The 21,460-nt window shown below is 43.9% G+C and overlaps 1 protein-coding gene across 2 annotated transcripts in view; it reads right to left on the bottom strand.

The window, feature by feature from the left end:
* LOC149243033 (ATP-dependent RNA helicase fal1-like) overlaps window positions 1-21,460 on the bottom strand; it is a 270,117-nt gene that overhangs the window by 128,036 nt on the left and 120,621 nt on the right. For both annotated transcript variants that reach the window (XM_089367749.1, XM_089367748.1), the window contains one exon: window positions 3,755-3,985. In XM_089367749.1, the coding sequence (XP_089223875.1) occupies window positions 3,755-3,985 (231 nt within the window). The remainder of the gene's footprint in view (window positions 1-3,754; window positions 3,986-21,460) is intronic.

Here is a 21,460-nt window from a genome sequence, read left to right as displayed (position 1 = left end):
TTTGGTAGACTGTGGGGCTACCCAAAACTTCATCGATGCACAGATGGTTCAGAGGAGGGGCATCACAACCGAGGAGTTTGAGGGATTTTCAGTTCTTGTGCCGGGAGATAGAACCATGCAGTGCACTCGCTATGTTCCCGCCTTGACAGTCACCATGGGGAACTATTCAGTGAAAGACCACCTTTTTGTGGTAGATGTGTCGGACACCAACGTGGTGATGGGTGTCCAGTGGCTCTATTCGCTTGGCTGAGTCACTACAGATTGGAGGAAGCTGGAGATGGAATTCACAGGGTCGGATGGCAAATTGGTTTTGCTGAGGGGTATGCACTCTTACCCTCCACAGACTGTTTCGGCCCACAGGATGGAGGCTGATCTGAGGCATGGTGATATTGAGTGAGCAAGCTCTAGGCATACAACTTTGACATTGACTATGATAAAGGGAAGCACAACGTGTTAGCTGATGCATTGTCCAGGAGGCCAGCTACCCTTTCGTTGATGAGCATTGCACCTGATTGGAGGGCACAGTTGCTGGTGGAGTATTCCAAGGATCGTTTTGCATGTGAGGTCCTTGACAGTGCAATGGTGGATGACTAGTACAGAGTGATGAACAAGGTGATTTACTTCTGGGACCGGATTTATTTAGTACCCAGCTCCCAGTTGAGGGAGAAGATCATGCAGGCAACCCATGACTCACCATTATCAGGGCATCAGGGGTTTACCAAGACATACAAGACCATCAGGGAGTGCTTTGCATGGAAGGGCCTTAAGGATGATGTTCTGAGGCATGTCTGAGAGTGTGACACGTGCCAAAGGAACAAGGGGGAGTAGACACACCCTGTTGGGTTACTACAATCGCTTCCTATTCCTAAGGGGAAGTGTGAGAGCATGTCGATGAATTTTATCACCGGGTTGCCCACAGTGCAGGGCAAGGATTACATATACGTGACGGTAGACCGACTGACGAAGTTTGCACACTTTTTCGCCATCTCAACCCAATCCTTGGCCTCATAGGTGGCCGAATTGTTTTCAACTCCAGGATCTCCCAAAGACCATTGTCAGTGATCGGGATAGTAGGTTCATGGGAGGGATTTGGCAAGAGTTGTTTCGACTAGTGGGCATAGAGCTCACTCCTAGCAACAGTTATCACCCCCACACTGATGGGCAAATGGAGATAATCAACTAATGGTTCGAGGGTTACCTACATAACTACATGACGAGCACTTGGATATGGTGGTTGCACTTGGGCAAGTACTACTACAACACTGCGTACCACATGTCCATAGGTATGTCCCCATTCAGAGCCTTGTATGGTTACGATGCATTATCTTTTGCTGATGTGATGTTTGGAGACAGCAAGGCCCCTAGGGACAAGGATTGGATACAAGCGAGCCAAGATATCTTGCGGGCTCTCAAAGATAACCTACAGACTGTGCAAAACCATCAAAAGCTCTATGCAGACAGGGGCTGAGTAGAGAGGCAATTTGAGGTTGGGGACTTAGTCTTCTTGAGGCTCCATCCATATAGGCAGTCATCACTCAAGCAAAAGGGGGCCGAGAAGCTCAAGCCTCGCTTCTATGGGTCATACCGAGTCACTAGGAGAGTTGGGGATGTAGCATATGAGTTGGAGCTACCCCGGGGAGCCGAGTACACAACATTTTTCATGTGTCTTGCCTGAAAAAGGCACTGGGGCAGCAGGTGACCGCAGCTACAAAGCTACCTCCCATGGATGATGAGGGGCACTTAGTTCTAGAGCCAGAGGCTATTTTGGACACCCATGAGAGGCACTTGCAGAACAGGGTTATCAAGATATTTTTTATCAAATGGAAGAACCTACCGGATGAGGATGCCACTTGGGAGGGAGAGCAGATACTTCAGCATCCTTCATTACAGTTGCTTGAGGACAAGCAATGTTTTGGCGGGGAGGATTGTGATATTCCCACTTAGCAATATTGCTAAGGGGAAATATCAATTTTGCCCAATTTTAGATAAATTCGCACTTGCACTTAGGAAATGTGGGTTTAGAGGTCCCACATGAATTTTTGAGTTAAAGGGAAGCCCAAACATTAGAGGAAGGAGGAGAAAAATCGAACTGCTAGTGGTAAGTGGGGGCCACCCATAGAGAAATACGACCCACAAGGAAACACGCACTCATTGGAGGGAGATTGGTGGGGGAAAGTCGAAGTTGGGCCCACATGGGCATTTGGGAGGCTCTTTGACAAAAGGAGGAGGCAATCATTTTTGGTCATTCATGATTATTTGAGTTTTCTCTTAGACTAGCACGCTTGAGCTGAAGCCAAGTCTACAAGTGTTGTTGAGCACAAGAGGTTTCCAGGCGGAAATCTCACCCCTTGCTTCGGTGGACTTCGAGTGCCAGCCCAAGGAGGGAGTCTCATCCTTTTTCAGATTGATCCGGGAGCAGCGTGGTGTGAGTGTGGGCAAGTTTAGCAAAAGCGTAGGCACTGCGCAGTCCTTGGTAGTGTTTCACGTGGGGGTTGAGGAGAGAAGGGAATTTTGGGTTGAAACATGGGGAGGAGTCCAGGAAGGATATTTGTTGGTAATTGTAGTCATTTTGGGGGCATTCAGCAGTAGGGTTATCAGGTGGGTCGAATTATCCAGTGGCAATGTCATTGAGGGAAATTGGGCCGAAATTACAAAGCCAGCAATTGGCCAATTCCTTCATGGGTTTTTGTGGGTATTTGGTGGAGAACCCGAGGTTAATTTCCCGGAATTTTCTGAGCACCGGAGGAGGCCCTAGCAGCTATTCTTCACAGCCAGCAGCTCATTTTCTGGGCATTTCAGCGCAGAGCCAAAGGGAGATCAGCCAGTACGCTTGGGGGACTTCATCTTCATCACTTGGGCTTAGCTAGCTTGCCTTGGGCAAGCCCAGGTGCATACTTTCCAAGCACCCATTGTAACCTCATGTTTTATCAATAAAATGGCTCAGCAGTGCATTTTTTGGCTCTATTTCATGGTCTGATTTGTGGGCAAATTTTGTGTGTTTTTCTCTATGCATGATTTGTTTATTACTGTAAATTTTCCTTAGGGATATTACAGCCCAGGACATTACTCTAAGATACAACTGCATTTGGCATGGATCTTGAAGTTGTTGCAAATATCTCTGATTTCTCCAACAACAAAAAATAGTTTTTCAAGTTACCAATTTTTTCAAGTTTTTCAGCTCCAAGGTTATCCTTGCTGATATTTTTCAATATTCCTGATAAGTTTCTTCCTAGACCCTTGGCAATATATTCCTCAAAACAATATTTGCAACATTGGAACTTCTAATGGATGTTGTTGATTGCACAAACATTTTGGTCATGAAAATAATGATTGCATATGATCACATTCTTGGATTTTGTTAGGTAACAATGTTCTATAGTCACATTGTTCAATGTCATTCTTTCTCGCAAATTGAGCAGTCTGTAACAGTAAATCTCCATGTAAAGCCAACAAACTTTTTACATAATAGCCAAATATCTCCTTAGCTCTATAGTTGTACTTGCATTTCAAGGTCGTTTAACCATATTAATTTAATCTAATTTTAAATACTATTCAACTTTACAAAGTTAAATTGCAATGGGTAAGAAGTGATCAAAGTGGGCTGTTTGCAGCTAAATAATGAAACCAGATTCATTTTCAAAGCACAGAAAATGCTCTTAAAATTAAACCTAATATTATAGGAATTCAACAAAGCCATAAGAACAAATGAAAACATATTGAGATTCATGCATTCCTTTCCAAAACTCAGCTTTACCTTTTTTGCAGGCAAATCATAGTTTATTAAAACTTGAGCAGAAAGAGGTGCCTCCCCAAGCGCTTGCATTGGCAGGCATGAATCAGTCACGACAAGTATGTGAGAATTCTGCTTTTTAACTTCTTCGTGAAACCCTTCTGGTTCTCCTTCATGCATCAAGCTCCAATCATTTACTAGCTGTCGAAATTTCTCGATAGATGAAGCACGTTCAACTTCTGCCAAATCACTGTGCTATGATACAAAAAAGCAATAACGTCATGCATGTCAGAGGATGAGCCTGCCATTTAAATGAATCAATGTTTTCTACAAAGAATACAAGTTTTATATGACCTCACCTACATACATGATGAATGCACCTATAACAAAGACATATGCATCCACTCATGTCACTGTTTTGCGTATGTATAGCTATGATTCACATAACTCTAACTAGGCACTGGACAACGTAAATGTTTATTATATTTGTTTGAATAATATTCAAAATATTCTCTAAAAGTTTAAGGAAAACGCGGAAAAAACCTAGCCCAAATCTTAGCCACATGTCAAGAAAAAAGTAGCATGCATCTAATAAGGAGGGATACCATATGCAAAGTACATGCTTGCAGGTAACTATTGATAAATATATTAAATACATGGTTTTATGGACTAATGGAAGTTAGATAGACGATGAATGAAAGGCATGTCTCCAAGTATTAAAATTCATCTAGTTTTCTATGTTAATCTTTTAAATACAAGAACATATCCGTTGGAAAATATACCCTTAATGTTCTTGGGTATTTTGGGAACGAGAAGGATGCATGAACTGTGGGCAACTAGATCAGGGAACTAAGACATTATGAGATAGGAACATAAGAAATGAGAGTAACAGAGATCAAACTACTTATTAAGGAGGCGAAGTAGCTATTTTGATCTTTCACAAAGATGTAAATTTGTTTAGAGCCAAACAACTCTCAAGGAAATCATAAATGGTTATCATAACAACAGTCAACCTTTGGAAGCAAATATATAGCCCAGCGATGTTTCAATTTACATAAGAAGAACATGGGAAGTATGAAAAATCCCAATTATTGAGAATATGAACAACAAATATACAATTGGATTAATGGATCAAAAGATCAAGAACAGGCCACAAGATTCCTTGTGCAACTATAAGGTGGATTAATATTCCTAAGAAGAGGCTTTTCATAATTTCTTCTACTAGATTGATATAAAATTAAGGACTACTCTTACAAAATTTAATCATATTATTTCATTTTTAAATTGGGAGACCCATATGCAATTTTCCAAATTGTTTGCCATACTGACATTTTTTTAAATGCTACATATATTAACATCACATAATACACAAATAATATACAACCAAGCACAAGACTACCTAAGAGTTCAGACTCCAAAGAAGGGCCTTTAGATCTAACTGCGCTTCAATTATACAACTTCACTCTGTTCCATACTCACTCTGTTTAGAGTCTCTCTCAGCTAAGTCGAGGCGGTAGTCCCTAAAGATGATGATGATGGGAAAACTTGTTGGAACAAGAAGTCCTAGGAGACTAAGGGCAAAATTACTACCTCTCTAGACAACTTGGAGTTGGATAGATATGGCAAGTGAAATTATTAATGACCAATGTTTTTGTATTAAATGATAAATTCAGTTTAAGACTATGTTGCACGAAACTTCTAGGAACCCGACGTTTCGGGATGTACCCGTACCTGAAACTCCAAAACTCGATCGAAACTTGACCGAAACTCGACCATTATGTAATCATCTATGAGAGTTAATATAGACTTGGTTTTCCTTCTAAATTGTCATCTATGGGTCTTAATACCCTTTTTCTTGCAAGATAATGTGTTATTCACTTATTTATAAATTTATTTTTATATATATAAACATATATTGTGTTTCAGCCAACATTTCCATTTTTGGGAGGTGATGTTTCTAAACGTACCCATTTTGGAAACTCCGAAACGTTTCAGCGTTTCGTGCAACTTAGGTTTAAGATTGATATGGCAATAATGAGATTAATAGATTATAGACCAGTGCCCTGATAACAATGCTCAAGCATAAATATTTGCACAAATAATATTCCAAGTTATGAGATAAGCAGTGCTGCAAGGAAGGTGTTAGTATAAAAAAATGACACAATATTAAAGTATGGGCAGATAAATGTAACTTGCAAGAGAAATAACTTGTACATACAGAGAAATGTTCAAGTAAAGTATGACAATATGAAGGAACAATGAACAAGTAATTTAAAGTACAAGAGCAGTAATGTAATGTTGCAAGGATAATATAATGCTCAAAATTAACAATATGCTTGTAATATTCCTAACGGAAATATGAAGTGAATAATAGAAACATGCACTATGAGTCATGACAACAACTAGGAAATTCAACACATACGCAGGAAATCACAACACAACAAGGAATGCACCAAAACTCTGAGCCATTTTATTTATTTCCGAGCAAATAGAGTACAAATGAGTATGAAAGAGGAACCTGGGCTTGCTACAACAAGCAAATCCAAACCCAGGTGATGATCAAGCTGCCCAAATGTCAGATGAGCTCCCCACCATGATTCTGCGCTAGCCCAGAAAATTATTGCCACTGCTGTTGTAGGTGAACTGAGATTTTGGCCCTCAAATCTACTCCAAAAATTTTACAAAATTAAATGTAGGCTCTCCACACCAGCTCCAACAAAACCCAAAAATATCTCACAAACCCAAGTGGTGGAAATGGTCTCGGGGTAAATTGTGCCCTCCTCCAACAATTTATGTTGCTAACTGCTGAATGGAACTAGGAATTCTGCCCTCAGAAGTGCTCAGAAAATTCTATAAAATTAATCCTAGCCTCCTCTCACCAAACCCACAAAAACCCAGAAAGGGTTTGGGTTGAATCCACCAACCCCCGATGACCCCCAACAAGTGTAAATTGCTCAATTTGGCCAGAAAACGCCCTACAGTTTAGATACTACTGAATTTGGCCCAAATCTCCCTCCAAGAAATCCTCCCTAACTCCTGCAAATTTCTCCCCTCAATCACCAAGCAAATCCCAACTCAAATGCTCCCCAAATTCTAAATCCCTGCAAGTGCACAGAAGCTATCAGTAAACCCCTGCGCAGGACCTGGAATGGATAAATTCGGTCCTCCAAAATGCAGCATTCTCGGCCCTGCAAATCCCTAAGAAAAAACTTGTCCTCCTTATGGATAATTCTCTGCAACTTCTCTGGCCAAAACTCCATTGTCTGCTAGCTTCTCTCAGCGCCCTCGAATTTCCTTATGCGCCCTAAGAGAAGCACGCTCCAGCTGCAAATAGTATGCAATGTAGCTCCTTGAGAAGCCCTGAGCTGGACTCTTTCTTACTCCTTTAGGGTGACACTCGAAGTTCACCAAAGGTAGAGGTGGAATTTCGCTTGGAATTCCTAGTGCTAAACAACACTTTTTTTCTTGTGCTAAACAACGCCAAGAGAAGATGAAAGGTGAAATGTGAGTCAAAAGATGATTAGCAAATGAGTCCATCCTCCTTTTATAATTTTTCCCCGTGCTTTTAGACTCCTTTTGTAATTATTATTTTATTGGTGGGGGCCATTTTCCACTAAGTGATTTTTGCCTCCATTTTAATAAAATAATAATTTGCTGCCATTCTCCAATAAAATAATACTTGCCACCTTTCTCCAAAATAACATTTGCCCCTTTACTTAATATCACCAAAATTAGGCAAAATTCTCATGCTCACAAAATTGGGGATATTACAATGCCACAAAAGAGAAAGTTAGACAAGTGAGATGCAAACTAAGCTATGTGAGATGCAAAGATCTTGGTTGATTTTAGTTAATGCCTAATCTAGATGAATCCATCTCCACAACTGTTTTGGGACAAGTCTTACACAAGGTTGCAAAAAGAATCCAGGGGAAGGATGTTAAGGCTTCATCAATGATACCTACCCTAGAGTTCTAATGGCCAAAGTGTCTCCGCTCCTACAAGGGATTGCCGACAAGAAAACTGCAAGGTCACCTGTTTTAACCGTTGGGTAAGGGTCAAGTTCCTCAAGTTGAATAGTGGAAAAGGTGGCCTAAACTTTCTATACAACCAAGCTTATGCATGGAGGTAAGTTTTAAGAAGCAAATTAGCAACTAAAATGAAAAATGTCAAATGCAATTGCTTCAATGAGATGACAATGATGTCAAGATTTGCAAGATGCCAATATGCTTGCAACAACAAATGACATAGATACTTCCAAGATACAAGATTGCTAGCTTATGATAATGTTCCAAAACAACTCAATGAAACAATTAGATGATAATTAGATGTTAGCGCAAAACCACAATGCCTTTAGATAATAGTGTGCCTATTAGGTGTTCACACTTATTTAGATAGTTGAACAAACAGGAAATTTATATAAATATCACACTTATAAGATGGCGAATGAGATTGATAACAAGAGATGAATCAAACTACTACTTAATCTTTAATTGCAATTAGATAAGAGACAAGATACTCAAGAGCAATTAGATCAAGTAGCAATGAAAGTTAGGCATGTGAGTTAAAGAACTAGATTTTAGGATGCAATGCAACTGAAGTAGCAAAAGAGCAAGTTAGTAAGCAGAAGTGAGTTAGTACATTAGTTCTCCCTTTTAAATAAGGAGATGGAGGATGCCAAGGGATCTAGGTTCCAAGCTCCCCAAGAAAGAAAGAAAATTACTTTTTATTAATGAGAATTACAAAGAAAAGAAACCTTTTGATAGATTGAAAGGTTCTTCACTCCAGGAGTTTACAATGAAGATGATAGCTTCTACCGGAACCAACAATCTCTTCAAGGGAGAAGTAGATCTGCTTATGATGATTTCAATTGTTCTTAAAGGATTTAGTTCCAAGCTCTCTGGTCCTTCAGCAAATAGATGACAGTAAGAAAGGCTCAGAGTCCTAGATGAAATGTAATATCCCTAAGGAAAATTAATAGTTGTTGATTTGGGGTAGCATCGGATGTGCTCTAGCCACGAAATTTGGTGGAGAGGTTGGGGCACATGATATCTCCAATACCTAGAAAGGGTTTGCGCAGATTCTAAACAGTTTGAGAAATATTAAAATAATTAATATTTTTTAAGGAGTCCCTAAGTCTAAACTTATGGAAATTAAAATATTAGTGTGGACTAATATAAAATAATGGTCCAAAAGTCACGGATCAAGCCAGATCTAATCTTAGCCGTTGATTAGGGACTTAATCTCGGCCGTTGATGTGTCAACGAGAAAAGTATAAGATGAGGCTTGAGGGTCACTTGGAGAGTACACCAGATGATCAGTCATTCTATTCTCTAGAGCGAGGTTTGCTAAGAGGGATAGAATCAGTGATCGGAGTTGCAGCTGAGGGGCAGTGAGTACAAAGAGATAGAGAGGCAGAGATAGTGTCAGGAGATCAACGCAGGAGCCAAAGAGAGTGACGCAGTAGTATTCAAGGTGACACAGGGCCAATGTTGGGCAGAGAGAGGCTGACACCGTCCAGAAAGGCAGATGTTGGGGTTTTTGGGGCAGATTGGAGCTGAGGAACTGCCAGAGGGTTTATTCGGGGTTTCAGCCAAGACATTTGTCTCAGATTGAGAGGTACTACTGCCAAGGGCATTCCTTGTTGGGTAAGCAGGATTTGGCACCCAGATTGTACTCTGAAATTGCTTAATAAGAAAAGCCTCAGATAGCTGCACCGGTTTTCCCGCATTGGGTTTTTCTGGGAACATTGGTCCAAAAATAACAGTGTCATTTTGTATGCTTGTTTTTGTTTCCTTCAGTTGATGATTTGTAATATGTTGAGCATGCACTAGTGTTTATTTTCAGTATTTACATTGTAAATAACTTGTTAAGTAACGAAACAAGTAGGTAGGAATAAATCAGTAAAGTGCATGGAGGGTTTCTAACTGGTAGACTTAGAAACTTCAACATGGTATCAGAGCGTGGTTGCAGATCACAGGAGAACTGAGGACATCAGCTGAGCGGAGCAATAGCAGCAGAAAACAGTTGTCCCAAGTGACAGAAGTTGTTTCTAGCAGAGCAGCAACAAGGGAAGGGTGACGCAGTGCCTGCGTCATCAAGGGTGAGCCAGGAAGAGGCAGCGCAGAGGCTAAGGGAGGCAAAGGGAGACTCACACAGAGCCACGCAGAAGCTAGGAAGGCTGACACAGTTGGCTGAGGAGGCCGAGTTGCTGGTGTTGGGATTGCGCAGAGCCTAGGAGCTCTCACCTTTAGGTTGTTGGGGTTTAGGAGGCTGTGGGAAAGTTGCAAAGTGGAGCTGGTGGGGTACTATAGTCAGAACAGTACCTAACAGGGCAAGGAGGAGGGAGTTGCTACCGAGGGTTTCTAGCCGAGAAATCCGGATCAGTGGTGCAGTTGCACAAACGATCAGAGTAGGGGGCATCTCGACATCGGCAAAAGGATTTCCAGGAGGGAAATCGAGACTCAGAGGGAGTTACATCGAGAACTTCCAAAAGAGAAGTAGAAGAGCAGCATGGCACTACACGAAGTAAGATACCAAGACAGACTGGACAGAGCCTCAAACTTCGTAGTCTGGAAGGCCAGAATCTTATCCGTACTTGACAGAAATCGTGTGAAGCACTTCGCCTTGAGGACAATAGCGATCCCAGTTGACCCAGCTGATAATGACAAGTACGAGGAGGCAATGGCGAGGGCCAAGAGCATCATCCGAGCATCATCCTTGACAGGGTCAAGGACCATGTAGTACCACACATTGCCGAGAAGAAAACTGCAAATGAGATGTGGGAGGCCCTAAAGAAATTGTACCAACATACTTCTATGCAGAGAAGAATGTTACTAGAAAATCAGATGAGGTCATACCAAATGAAGAAGGGAGAACCGATCGACACCTTCCTCGGTGGACTGAATGAGATCCGAGATCAGTTGACTTCCATAGGGGCCACGCCGGATCAGGAATTAATGGTGAGGACAGCCCTGAATGCAGTCTCAGAAGACTGGGAGGTATTTGTCCAGAGTATACTAGGCAGAGGGACCCTTCCACCTTGGGAGGAGATGTGGGCGGCTCTTCGCCAAGAAGAGATCAAACAGCAGACAAAGGCAGGAAGCAGCAGTAAGGGGATCAGAGTCAAAAAGGAGGAGGAGGAAGATGTTGCCCTAGCATCTGAGGGAAAGCAAGAAAAACGGAAGAAGAAGGTTCTCTCCGAGATCAAGTGCTTCCATGAGTGCACACGCACCACTTGAGCGGATGTGGGGAGACATCGAGTTGTAGTCAGGCGGACTATAGGCAATGAGGGGCAGGATCCTCGAGGTACACAGCCTCTTGGATTAGACCTTGCTATGGGAGCCCTGAAGAGAAGTAACAGGACTGGCTGATGTGGGTAGAGGTGGATGCGGATGGAGCAGCAAAGAGAGCTACAATGCACGCGTCCCAGGAGAGCGCAAGGCTAGCAGGCTGCAATAGTGCGAGAGGCACAGGAGTGTTGCATAGTGCGAGATGCAGGGAGTTGTTACAGCAGCACAGAGGTCAGAGAGGGAGCACTTGTCAGCGGCAGAGGGAGCTTCAGCATCAGGGGTACTCTAGCCTGATAGAGAGGTCAAAGTTGGGAGATCAGTTACTTCTCAATAACTGAGTTGCAGTGCAGCAGTGGGCAGCACGATGCAGCATGATAAGAGAAGATGCAATGCAGATGCAGCAGTGGCAGTGGCAGAGCCATGAGCAGCAGCATGAATGCAGAGGGAGTTGTCGTACAGATGCAGCGGTGGCAGTGGTAGAGCCATGGGCAATAGTACAGGATGCAGCAATGCAGAGGATGATGGGCAGCAGGCATAGCATCAGCACAGGAATCGATGACGGATGATCAAAGTGATACTCAATGAGGAGTATTGCTAGAGCACAGTCCTCGCTAAGAGGGAGTGTTGATTTGGGGTAGCATCGGATGTGCTCTAGCCACGAAATTTGGTGGCGAAGTCGGGGCACATGAGATCTCCAATACCCAGAAAGGGTTTGGGCAGATTCTAAACAGTTTGAGAAATATTAAAATAATTAATATTTTTAATGGAGTCCCTAAGTATAAACTTAGGGAAATTAAAATATTATTGTGGATTAATATAAAACTGTGTTAGAATGGTCCAAAAGTCATGGATCAAGCCAGATCTAATCTTAGTCGTTGATTAGGGACTTAATCTCGACCATTGATGTGTCAATGAGAAAAGTATAAGAAGAGGCTTGAGGGTCACTTGGAGAGTACACCAGATGATCAGTGATTTTATTCTCTAGAGCGGGGTTTGCTAAGAGAGATAGAATCAGTGATCGGAGTTGCAGCTTAGGGGCAGTGAGTACAGAGAGACAGAGAGGCAGAGATAGTGCCGGCAGATCAACGTAGGAGCCAAAGAGAGTGACGCAGTAGCATTCAGGGTGACGCAAGGCCAGCGCTGGGCAGAGAGAGGCTGACAGTCCAGAAAGGCAGATGTTGGGGTTTCTGGGGCAGATTGGAGCTGAGGAACTGCCGAAGGGTTTATCCGGGGTTTTAGCCAGGACATTTGTCTCAGACTGAGAGGTACTATTGCCAAGGGCATTCTCTGTTGGGTAAGCCAGATTTGGCACCCAGATTGTACTCTGAAATTGCTTAATAAGAAAACCCTCAGATAGTTGCACCGGTTTTCCCGCATTGGGTTTTTCCAGGGACATTGGTCCAAAAATAACGGTGTCATTTTGTATGCTTGTTTCTATTTCCTTCAGTTGATGATCTATAATATGTTGAGCATGCACTAGTGTTTATTTTCAGTATTTACATTGTAAATAACTTGTTAAGAAAGAAACAAGTAGGTAGGAATAATCAGTAAAGTGCATGGAGGGTTTCTAACGGGTAGACTTATAAACTTCAACAACAATAAATACGCAAAGCAAAATAGACGAAAACACCATGAAACCAAAACAAGCAATCAGACCATGAATTTGCATCCAAAACTGCGTTGTGTACTCATTTTATTAATGTAAAAAAGTGTACAACAAGGTGTTGGAATGAGTGCACCTAGGCTTGCTCTAGGCAAGCTAGCAAAGCCCCAAAATGAAAAGTGAATCAACCTCCTCCAATCTGCTAGCAATTCGGCCCAAGTGCTACGTTCTAGATGCCCAAAAAGGTGTTGTTGCCTGAACTGATCTGTTGTTAGATCCCTCTCCACTGGTAAGAAAATTCCGAGAAATTAATCTCGACCTCTACTCAAGAAACCCAGAATAACCCACAAAGGGTTTGGCCAAAGCTTGACCCTGGAAATTTGACCCTCTTTGGCTTGACTGGCTCTTCTGCTGGGCAAATCGACCCACCTGAAGATTTTGTTGTTAAATGCTCCAAAAATGTCTACAAAACCTATTAGAAGGCTCTGCGGGCATTCCCTCCGAGTTTCCTCCACGAACTCCCCTCACTCCTCAACTCCCTGGAGTAGCCAAGACTGTGCAATCCCTGCGCTGTTGTAGCCTTCCCAACTCTTGTAACTCGGCTCGCTGCTGCCGATCTGATTTGATACTAAGTAGAACTCCCTCTTTGGGCTGACACTCGAAGTCCACTAAAGCAAGGGCTGGGATTTCCACTCGGAAACACCTGGTGTGCTGAACAGCACATGCAAACTTGGCTCACTACTCAAGCATGCTATGTCAAAAGACAAATTCTGAAAATGATAGATGATGAGCAAAATGAGAGCCCCTCCTTCCTTTTGTCGATTTGCCTCCAAGGTTGCCCATGTGGGCCCACATCGAATTCCCCTCACCAATTTCGCTCCAATGAGAGCGTACTCTCCATGTGGGCCGAAATTCCCTTGTGGTGGCCCCCACGCTCCACCAAAGCCGCAATCTTTCCATCGAACTCTAATGTTGGGGTGCTTCTCATGCCAAAAATCGAATGTGGGTCCCCTAAGTGAAACAATGTAATACACCAAAATTGAGCAAAAATTGATATTTACTTAGTGAAACACTAAGTAGGAATATCACAATCCTCCCCGCCAAAACGTTGCTTGTCCTCAAGCAACTGCAAAGAAGGATGTTGTAGTATTTGTTCCCCCTCCCAGGTGGCATCCTCATCCGGTAGATTCCTCCATCGAATCAAAAACTCCTTGATGACCCTGTTACGTAGATGTCTCTCCCTGGTGTCCAAAATGGCCTTCGGTTCCAGCACTAAATGCCCCTCATTGTCCATAGGGGGTAGCTCTGTAGCGGCTATAACATGTTGTCCTAGTGCCTTCTTTAGGCAAGACACGTGAAAAATGTTGTGCACCCGACTCCCCGGGGGTAGCTCTAGCTCATATGCTACCTCCCCCACCCTTTGAGTGACACAATAAGGCCCATAGAAGTGAGGTTTGAGCTTCTCGGCCCCTTCTGCTTGAGTGTAAACTGTCGATGTGACTGGAGCCTCAAAAATACCAAGTCCCCTACTTCAAACTGCCTCTCAACTTTGCCCCTATCTGCATAAAGCTTCTGCTGATTTTGGGCCATTTGCAGGTTTTCTTTCAGAGCCCTCAAGATATCTTGGCTCTCCTGTATCTAGTCCTTGGCCCTTGGGGCCCTGCTGTCTCCAAACATAATGTCAGCGAAAGATAACGTGTCATAACCATATAGAGCTCTGTATGGCGACATACCTATAGACATGTGATGCATATTGTTGTAGCAATATTCACCCAAGTGTAGCCGCCGTATTCATGCTCTTTGTTTCCCTTTCACATAGTTATGCAAGTAGCCCTCCAGCCACTTGTTAACTATCTTCGTCTACCCGTTTGTCTGAGGGTGGTAATTGGTACTTGGGGTGAGCTTAGTACCCACCAACCGAAATAGCTCCTGCCAAAATCCACCCATGAAACTACTGTCTCAGTCACTGACAATGGTCTTTGGGAGACCATGTAGCCAAAACACCTCCCTGAAAAACAATTCGGCCACCTGTGAGGCCGAGTACCGAGCTGGAATGGCGAAGAAGTGAGCGTACTTCGTCAAGCAGTCCACCACTACATAGATGCAGTCTTTGCCTTGTACTGTGGGCAGCCCGGTAATGAAATCCATTGATATGCTCTCCCATTTCCCCTCCAGAATGGGAAGCGGTTGCAATAGGCCCGCGGGGTGTGTCTGCTCTCCCTTGTTCCACTGGCATGTGTCACACTCCCGGATATGCCTCAGAACATCATCCTTGAGGCCCTTCCACACAAAGCACTCCTTGATGGCCCGATATGTCTTTGTGAACCCTTGGTGCCCTACTAATGGTGAATCATGAGTAGCTTGTAGAATCTTCTCCCTTAGCGGGGAGTTAGGTAACAAGTAGATCCGATCTTGATAGTAGATCACCTCGTTCGTCACCCAATACCCAACCTATCAAGGACCTCACACGCAAACTTGTCCTTGGAGTACTCCACTAATAACTACGCCCTCCAATCCGGGGCGATGCTCATCAAGGAAAGAGTGGCTAGCCTCCTGGACAACGCATCAGCCACTACGTTGTGCTTCCCTTTGACATACTCAATGTCAAAGTCATATGCCTGGAGTTTGCTCACCCACTTCTACTGCCTCTCCTGCAGTTGTTTTTGCTCTAAAAAGAACTTGAGGTTGTTGTGATCAGTCTTGACTTTAAACCTGTTCCCCACCAAATACTGCCTGAACTTGGCCAACGCATGCATGATGGCCAGCATCTCCTTATCATAGATGGAGTATAGTAGCTCATGGGGCAGTAACTTTCGGCTCTCAAATGTTATGGGGTGCCCTCCCTACATCAACACGGCCCCCACACCCACTCCTGATGCATCACACTCCAACACGAAAGGTTGAGTGAAGTCAGGAAGTGCCAACACCGGACAGCTACTCATGACCTCCTTGAGGTGATCAAATGCCTCCTGCACTGTAGTGGTCCACTCAAAGGCCCCCTTCTTCGTCAAGTCTGTGAGGGGTGCGCTAACTGGGAGAAGCCCTTCACGAACTTCCTGTAATAAGTGCAAATGCCCACGAAACCCCTCAGCTCGGTCACATTTCGGGGCTCTGGCCAATCCTGGATAGCCCTGATCTTCTCCTCATGTACTCTGACACCATCCTCCCCAATGATGTGCCCTAGGTAGAGCATCTCGGTCAGCCCAAACTCGCACTTGGACAGTTTGGCATAGAACTGTTGCTCCTCCAGAATGCGCAGTACTATCTCAAGGTGCTGCAAATGCTCTTCCCACGTCCGGCTGTAAATCAGTATGTCATCAAAGAACACCAATACGAACTTCCTCAACTGCCCATGAAACACGTGGTTCATGCATGACTGGAATGTCATTGGTGCGTTGGTCAGCCCGAAGGGCATAACCAGGAACTCGAAGTGCCCATAATGGCACCAAAATGTTGTCTTCGAGACATCTTGGTCCCTCACCCGGATCTGATGGTACCCCGACCGTAGATCAATCTTCAAGAAGAACTTACCTCCCCTCAACTCATCCATCAGCTCATCTATACAGGGAATGGGGTAGCAGTTCTTCAGTGTCTTCTTGTTGAGGGCCCTATAATCGATGCACATCCGTAAGGATCCGTCCTTCTTCACTAGCACAACTGATGAGGCAAAAAGGTCTAGAATTGGGCCTGATGTGCCCAAGTGACAATAACTCATGGAAGGCCTTCTCGATCTCATCCTAATATGCATTGGGATGTCGATAAGGGGTGGTGATGATGACCTACACCCCTGGCTCCAACTCGATAGTGTGCTCAAACCCCCGGTTAGGTGGTTGACCCGATGGTATGTCCCCAAATACAACTAGATACCTGTCAAGAATAGCCTATATCTTCGAATGTGGTGGCTTGGGCTTTCCCCCAACCTCTGAGATCCTCAACTCCATAGCCCACTCAATGTCTCCATGTCTCAAGTCAGCCTCCATCTTGTGGGTCGAAACAGTCTGTGGTGGGTATGAGTGCATCCCCCGAAGCAACACGGTCTTGCCATCTAGCCCTACAAACTCCATCTCCAACTTCCTCCAGTCTGTTGTGACTCTGCCAAGCGTATAGAGCCACTGGACTCCCAACACCACGTTGGTGTCCGGTACATCTACCACAAAGAAATGATCTGTCATGGAGTAGTTCCCCATGGTCACTATCAAGGCTGGCACATAACGAGTGCACTACATGGTTTTGTCCCTAGGCACAAGAACTGAGAATCCCTCAAACTCCTCAATTGTGATGCCCCTCCTCTAAACCAACTGAGCATTAATGAAATTGTGGGTAGCCCCACTGTCCACCAGAACTAATACATGTTGCCCCTGAACAATGCCTCTAATCCTCATAGTCAAGAATTTGGGTACCCCACACAGTGATGCAAGGACCCCTCTAGTAGGTGCAAAGGAAACTCCCCCTGCTGGTGGTGGTGGTGGTGGTGGTCCTCCCCCCTGAGGTGCTACGTTGTCCTCTCCACCCATCTCAAAATAGGTCTCATCCTCTACATCGTTGTCAGAGAAGACCTCGATGTAGTGGGCCTTGCCCGCTGCACACCTATGGCCTGGTGCCCACAACTCCTGACAAGTGAAGCACAGTTTCCTCCTCTTGAGGTCTCTCCGAATCTCCTCATCCAGTTGTCCACGCCCTTGATTGGCCCTCGATGGTGGAGCCCTGGTGTCCTTCCCCATCTCTTAGAAACCATGTCTAGGTGTTAATGATGCCCGTGCCCTAGGTAGGGCATCCATGTCTAGGTGTTAATGATGCCCGTGCCCTAGGTAGGGCATCCATGTCTAGGTGTTAATGATGTCGGTGCCCTAGGTAGGGCATCCTGTAAATCTCAGGCTCTCCCTACCACATCCTGTAATGTAGTGGGCCTGTTGGACCTCACTAACCTGCACAATGGCTCTGCTAGCCCATCCACAAACATGAAGATCCTCCTAGACTCTAACAAGTCAAGCACCATCACAGACAATCGCAGAAACTCTAAGATGTAGGCTTCTGCACTCATAGTCTGCTTGAGCCTTGTCATCTCCCCAAAATACTCCTTTGGGTCCTTCCTCTCAAACCGCTCCAACACCCTTCTGTTGAAATCATCATAGGCAGTTACTCCTGCATGTCCCACCGTGGTCAGTCCACGGAACCACCAGTCATGGGCTTCCCCTTCCAAATGCAACGTGACAATCTTGATTGCCTCTCCTTTTGTCATTTGGTTCAGCTGGAAATAAACATCCAGCTTTTCGACCCATGCCTTCGTTGAGCTCTTGGAGGACCCATCGAAGGTTGGGAGAAATAGCCTCCCCACAGTGCATTGCAAATTTGTCCCTTGCATATAACCTCCTCCACTTTGTCCCTTAGGATTATTGATTCCCTTCAAGTGACAGAAATTCTTGAAGTAATGGCCCTCCCAAAATGAAGCCCATAACACTGATACTCCAGGAAATAGTCCCCATAAGGTGCCTCCTCTTGCTCCGACTACCCACCTGCTCCAGACTGTAGGAATGTAGGAAAGGTGGATCTAGGGGCTGTGTTTTGAATCAATGGCATGTTGGCATGGAGAGATGCATGGTGTTGTGAGGTGCAAGATCCTTCTCGATAGTGTAAATACCCTTGGACCCCCTTGCCCTTGTTGCCATTGCCATTTCGCGGACCCATTCCTTCAATGTTCTGAGATAGATCATGCACTACCTTCAATAGGAGTTGGGCTAACTCCTTTTCCTCATAACTTTTGTCTCCTTCATTGTACCCCATGTTGGTTTCTTCTACCTCTGATTCTATAGTCACAAGATCAGGGGTGATCTCTAATTGTTGTTCCTTGCTTCTATACCTCTACCTCTGGTATGTCACGTTTTGCCTATCCTCGAGTATCATAGACTATGTTGCTACCACAACCTGTGCTAAGTCTATGAGCTATGATACCACTGTAATATCCCAAAGGAAAATTAACAGTAAATACGCAAAGCAAAATAAACGAAAACACCGTGAAACCAAAACACGCAATCAGACCATGAATTTGCATCCAAAATTGCGGTGTGTACTCATTTTATTAATGGAAAGAGGTGTACAACAAGGTGTTGGAATGAATGCACCTGGGCTTGCGCTAGGCAAGCTAGCAAAACCCCAAAATGAACAGTGAATAAACCTCCTCCAATCTGCTGGCAATTCGGCCCAAGTGCTATGTTGTAGATGCCCATAAAGGTGTTGTTGCCTGAAATGATCTGCTGCTAGAGCCCTCTCCACTGCTCAGAAAATTCCGGGAAATTAATCTCGGCCTCTACTCAAGAAACCCAGAATAACCCACAAAGGGTTTGGCCAAAGCTTGACCCCAGAAATTCGACCCTCTTTGGCTTGACTGGCTCTTCTGCTGGGCAAATCAACCCACCTGAAGATTTTGTTGCTAAATGCTCCAAAAATGTCTGCAAACCCTGTTAGAAGGCTCCCCAGGCCTTCCCTCCAAGTTTCCTCCACAAACTCCCCTCACTCCTCAACTCCCCGGAGTGCCTCTAGCCAAGACTGCGCAGTCCTTGTGCTGTTGTAGCTTTCCCAGCTGTTGTAACTCAACTTGTTGTTGCTAGTCTGATTTGATACTAAGTAGAACTCACTCCTTGGGTTGGCACTAGAAGTCCACCGAAGCAAGGGCTAGGATTTACGCTTGGAAACACCCAGGGTACTGAACAGCACATGCGGACTTGGCTCACTACTCAAGCATGCTATGTCAAAAGACAAATTCTGAAAATGATAGATGATGATCAAAGTGAGAGTCCCTCCATTTTATCAATTTGCCTCCAAGGTTGCCCATGTGGGCCCACATCGAATTCCTCTCACCAATTTCGCTCCAATGAGAGCATACTCTCCATGTGGGCCGAAATTCCCTTGTGGTGGCCCCCACGCTCCACCAAAGCCGCAATATTTCCATTGAACTCTAATGTTGGGGTGCTTCTCATGCCAAAAATCGAATGTGGGTCCCCTAAGCCCACTTCTCCTAAGTGAAACAATGTAATACGCCAAAATTGAGCAAAAATTGATATTTACTTAGTGAAACACTAAGTAGGAATATCACATGAACACAAGAGGAAACTCCTTAACTCAACGATTTGCAAGGTATAGAGGTGAGTCATGGCTACAAAAAGAGGTTGCTTCTTCAGTGATAAATACCCCTACAATACAACACAGTGTTGTTACAAAAGAAACCTTCAGACAAAATAAAGGCCTTTTGATGCCTTGAGGAATGTTACAAATGACAATTCTTTTAGGGTGGCCAATCACTCCTCAAGGTCAAAAATGCCACTGTCAGCAAAAGATAAGCTCATTGTAGCTATTGATTAGATATATCAGTCCACAATTAATAAGACAATCAAATAAGCATCAATCACCAAAGATGCAAGAGCAAGAGCATGAAACACTTGTTATGTTTCTTGCATTGTGTAAAAAGTCAACCTCGGAAATAAATCGGCAAGGGACCGGAAATTGAAAAAGTCATTAAAGTCGGGATTTTTTTGAAAAAATCGGCAAAATTAAAAAAATACAAAAATATTCATTTTTTCTTAAATTAGCATCTAAAGTATCCACAACCTCAAATAAATGCATTTCTACATAAATATGAAAAGAAAGCTAATATATAATATATATAAGAAGTCTAGTGCTACAACACATATCAAAATAGTGAATCAAGTCCTGAATCCTGAGTCATGACTCAGTCTGAACTCTCAAGAGTCAAAATATCAACAAAAATCTAATAAATGCATATCATGATACATCATCACGAGTCATCTACATGTCATAAATTAATCAGTGACTGAGATACTCTGCCCCTTTTACGGGAATAGGGAATGGCTTTGCCCTTACTTTTCGACAAAGAAGGCTCTGCCCCAAGGGCGACAAATGGACTGTCATCCTCTAGAAGCAAAAAAAGGAGGTGGTCTTTGTCCTCTGTTGTTGCCCATCCTAGATGGTGTCACCTCCTCCTCCTGCTCTACCTCCTAACCCTACTCCTCCTCCTCCTCTACCTTTGGCTCTCCCTCCCCTGCAGTTGCTACCTCCTCTGCCTCTAGTGCCTCTAGATCCACGTCTAAACAATCAGGGATCGAGTCCGTGGCAGACCTCTCAACCCCAACCCTCCATGCAACAGTGGTGTCAATATTGCCCAATGAGATGGCTTCCACGTCCGGGGTTTTCTGAAGTTGTTTCACCCACAATAGGAAATTGTAGTAGACATAAACCATGTCATTGAGACGTTGGGACTCCAACTTGTATTAGGGTCATAGATTGTAAATTAGTACTTAGAAAATTTTCTCAAATACACTACAGTTGCACTCACACCCAAACGAACTACATGTTTGGCTAAGCAATCGAATGGCAAGCTTTCGGAGATGGGGTACTATGCCACCATAGCTTGTCCATCAAGCATCTACAAGTTAAAAGAAAAATGAGAAAAATATAAAAAAAAAAAACATAGAAATTCTAAAATTGAAGCAAAGTATGAAGAGACAATGAATTATGAAATTTGAAAGTTGAAACAAACTGAAGCTTACCTAGCATTTTGGTCATCCTATTTTTAATAGCCATGGTAAAACCAAATGTGCCACCTGCCATCCGATATATCTCAATTTCTTTAGAAATTTCTTCACATTCTTGCTCAGATGCCACCATCCTCTCAACACAAGTGAAGAATCCATCCATCACCTCGGCATCAAATCTGAAACCATAGGCGTAAGAAAATGTGGGGTTGAGGTAGATACCTGCAGCATGAATGGGGTGATGGAGGGTATTGTTCCATCGCTCATCAATCACTCTCCATATGACCTGTTG

The sequence above is a fragment of the Pinus tabuliformis genome, chromosome 8 (genome assembly GCF_031772625.1).
Source record: "Pinus tabuliformis cultivar Carrire ecotype Pingquan chromosome 8, CPIR1, whole genome shotgun sequence".
Taxonomy (NCBI): Eukaryota; Viridiplantae; Streptophyta; class Pinopsida; order Pinales; family Pinaceae; genus Pinus; species Pinus tabuliformis.
Note: the sequence above shows the minus strand (reverse complement) of the source record. Positions and strands in the feature narration are given on the sequence as shown.